At 48.5% G+C, this 3,964-nt stretch overlaps 1 protein-coding gene across 1 annotated transcript; it reads right to left on the bottom strand.

Moving 5' to 3' along the window:
• Window positions 1-570: 570 nt before the first annotated feature.
• On the bottom strand, window positions 571-3,101 carry LOC143803890 (uncharacterized). Its single transcript, XM_077281648.1, has 3 exons — window positions 2,746-3,101; window positions 2,430-2,586; window positions 571-1,675 (listed from the first exon to the last, which is right to left on the bottom strand). The coding sequence occupies exons 2-3, from the start codon at window positions 2,555-2,557 to the stop codon at window positions 571-573; spliced, it is 1,233 nt and encodes a 410-aa protein (XP_077137763.1). The 5' UTR covers window positions 2,558-2,586; window positions 2,746-3,101.
• Window positions 3,102-3,964: the final 863 nt, after the last annotated feature.

Raw genomic sequence — 3,964 nt, 5'->3', positions numbered from 1 at the left:
TAATGTTTCTAATAATACACGACCTGTTGAGTATAGTTGTGCTGTGTATTACCACCATTTTGTCTTCTGTGTGCGACCAAAAGTCACGGAGTAAACAGAAAGAACTGTTTTTGGAGAAAATACAAGTGTTATTTTTGGGGGCAACCTCATATCTCTCAACCAAACACACACCAAGCTTCAGTGTTCTGCTAAGTAGGTACTGGAGGTTGGAGGTGGCCCCCAAAAAAGTGTTTGACGCATAATTTGTTATTGGCGCATGCTGTGTGGTGACGGCGGTGAAATACACAATTAACCAAACCTTATTGGGGCAAAACACAGGTTTATTAAACACACACAAACCAAAAACTTAACTGCGCCTGCTTGGGGTTGAGTGCCGATATTGTGGGGTGTTGAGTTGTGAGGTCTGGCTTACTGTAGCCGACATAGGGGTGGCAGGAGAAGGCGCAATGAAACTGCTGGGGTCAGGATATTCAGGGATAGGGCTAGACACATGAGAGGGTTGAGACACACTGGAAGGGTGAGACAAACCAGACATTACAGACACATTGGGAGGTGAGGGGGGAGGGATAGCTATGGTTTTTTGTTTTTGCCTTTCCCCTTCCTTGTTTTGTGCGGGCACGTTGTCGTGGTAGCAGGGAACGCCAGGGCAGGGTCCGGCAATGGCAGTCTGGTAGTGGTGGTGCCAGGAAACGCCAGGGCAGGGTCCGGCAATGGCAGTCTGGTGGTGGTGCCAGGGAACGCCAGGGCAGGGTCCGGCAACGGCAGTCTGGTAGTGGTGGTGCCAGGAAACGCCAGGGCAGGGTCCGGCAATGGCAGTCTGGTGGTGGTGCCAGGGAACGCCAGGGCAGGGTCCGGCAATGGCAGTCTTGTCGTGGTGGCAGGGAACGCCAGGGCAGGGTCCGGCAACGGCAGTCTGGTGGTGGTGCCAGGGAACGCCAGGGCAGGGTCCGGCGGCGGCAGCATGCTGGTGGCAGTGGAGGAGGCCCAAGCAGGAGCAGCAGTTGTCATGGTGGTGGCGGTGGGCTGACCCACTGCACTGGGCATGGTGGTGGTGCTATAATACGGTCCGGAAGTGTTTGGAATGGAGGTGGCCGTGCAGTGGTATGCAGCAGATGTCGGCATTGATGTAAAGCGTGACAGTGTGGGCACTGTTGGAAATGCCCCCACTGTCTGCTGAAAATACCGACTCTGCTGCATAGCCTGCACGTAAGCAGCATTGCAGGCCTGCATAACAGTAATCTGGAGCTCAGGACTAAGGTGTTCCGACATGCCCTGTTCTATCTGACTAAAAAAATGATGTGCTGGCCTCTGGAGGTCGGCTTTCACTTGGGCAAGGGCTGTGGTTACCTCCTGGATACGTGTGCTCATATGACTAATGGCAGTATCCAGTCGGTCACCCATCGCCTTGAGTCCCTCATGGAAGACCGAGCTCAAGTGCAAAAACTCGGGCATGAGTGACCTGTCCGCGGCCCTCTGCCACTGCCGGGAGGAGCCCATAAAAAATTGGCTAGAGGCAGAGGACTGGGGAAGGGGAACATCTGATGGACCAGCTTCCTGGTCTCCAGGTTGTGTGGCAGGCCCACTTGCTGCAGCGCTGGAGGATGGCTGGGACGGGTCCGTGGCTGACTGATGAAGGACCGCTCCAGAACCTGGGCCAACAGTGGAGCTCCAAGTGCTGCGGGAAAAAAAAAAAATATTACAAAACATTTACAAAAAGATAACTGAACAGTTAGATACACATTCAGATAGGGAAAGGTCACACTACTATTTGTAGTGAATTTTACATCAGAATTTGCAAGCCAGGAGTTCAACAGTAGGAATAAAAGTTTCATAAAACAACATGCTATACTTCTGCATGCATCGACCAGTCCTTGGGGATTCAAAAAACTGATGTAAACTATGAAGAGACGATGGAGGCAATACAAGCCATATCTCTATACAAGGTATTGGTAAGCCAAAACCTGGAGAGGAACTATGTGAGGGAAAGTATTCAAAGAACACGTACCCCACTGCTGCATCTATCAATCACTCAAGGTTTTGGCTTACAAATACTGATGGGAAATACGAATTGACGACAGAGGACATACAAGCCACCTGTATACTCACCAGGACAAGTGTCAGGAAAAATGAATTGAGGAGCCATTGGCATCCTGAATTCATTATTTCTGACACCTAACTTGCTGAGTATAGATCTGTTGTGCAGGCTGCCGTCACACTCTCAGTATTTGCTCAGTATTTCAAATCAGTATTGGTAAGCCAAAACCTGGAGAGGAACTATGTGAGGGAAAGTATTCAAAGAACACGTACCCCACTGCTGCATCTATCAATCACTCAAGGTTTTGGATTACAAATACTGATTTGAAATAATGACCCACAAAAAATTGCATTATACACCACTTTTTTTTTTCTTTTTTAACCAATATACTTACGTTCTTCGTGCAAGGACTGGTCTCAAAAACGCAAGGATGCGGTGGTACTTGTATTTGCGTATCCTTGCTGCAGAACCACTTGGAAGCCGGCTCTCTTGGCGCAGGTCCTTGTTGAAGCGGTCCTTCATCGATCTCCAACGTGTTTTCACTTTTGACACTGTTGGCAAAACAAAACATAATAGTTAGGACAATGGTCTTTTGACCATGGTCACACAACTGTATGTGCTGTGAAAAAGTAATGACTTTCTCACATCATACACAGTTGTGTGAGCATGGCCAAGGTATTGACTACATCACACTGCATTGCGATACTTACCAAATGCAGAACGGACCCGAGCCGGGGCATTGGCCCAGCCATCCCACAACGCTGCGGCCACCTCATTCCAAAGCCTCCGGATCGTCACATTGTTGGCGTGCAGTGGATCCCGGGTGTCCCACAATGCGACTCGCTCGTGAACCAGGGAGATGAGGTGTTCATTCTCAATTAGGTCCTCATCCTCCTCTGGAACCTAACAACAAAAAGGACATTAATATAGGAGGCGTTCACATACGGAAGACAGAAAACAGAATCAGAGGAATGGCATGAATATTGAAGTAAAAAAAAACACTGGTGCTGAAGCAAAAGGGAAAGAAAGAGAGAAGTAGAAAGAAATGAAGATTCAAGAATTATAAAATGAGGATACAATACACATTCAGCCAGCTATACTTACACGATGCCGCCATCTTGCCCGGCCGTGACTACGCTGCTCCTGCCCAGTCTCCTGCCCAGTCTCTTCCGCTGTAGAAGAAGTGGTCTGAAAAAGGGAAAATATACATTGTCATATGTGTAGATGTGACAGTGAATACAATCTGAGGAGGTGAATACTCACTTCGCTGACATGTTCCCCTTGTGCAGGCCCAGGCGTTTCCTCATCAGAAGAAGAAGACATTCTGATGTGTGCAGAAAGAAAGGAATGACAGAAATTAGGGCACATAGACACAGATTATAGAAAAGAAATGTATTGGATAGGATATACTCACATAGTTCTGAGGCTTGTTTGCTGATCCAAGGGGCTGTGGGGCGTCTCGTCTGCAAGGCAGTCTGATGAGTAGTGACCTGCAACTGTCCACACCCTCCCTTTATCACCTTGTATGTGGGGGGTGGCTTATCAGTGTCTAGACATGTTTTTCTCAATTGAGACGCATGCGTCGGCAAACGCAAGCAAACGCATGTACTGAAAAACGCATGCGTTTACATAGACTACAATGCGTTTTTTGGGCGCAAACCTTGCGCAATCAGCCGCATACGTTTCCAGGCGGCAAAATGACGCCTCTAAAAATTACTACATGTTGCATTTCCGCGCCAAGACGCAGACGGCTAGACGACGCATGCGTCGTCAAACGCGGCAAAACGCGAACATAGAAAAACGCATGCGTCGATAATGTTAAAGATAGGAATACACAACGCATGCAGATATTTGCGGAAGAAACGCTGCGGACACAACCGCAAATGTGAAAGCGGCCTAAGAAAACCCTATGGTCCTTGGTTCAGGTAC

This window comes from Ranitomeya variabilis, chromosome 2, assembly GCF_051348905.1.
Source record: "Ranitomeya variabilis isolate aRanVar5 chromosome 2, aRanVar5.hap1, whole genome shotgun sequence".
Taxonomy (NCBI): Eukaryota; Metazoa; Chordata; class Amphibia; order Anura; family Dendrobatidae; genus Ranitomeya; species Ranitomeya variabilis.
This window is presented reverse-complemented; position numbering and strand designations above follow the sequence as displayed.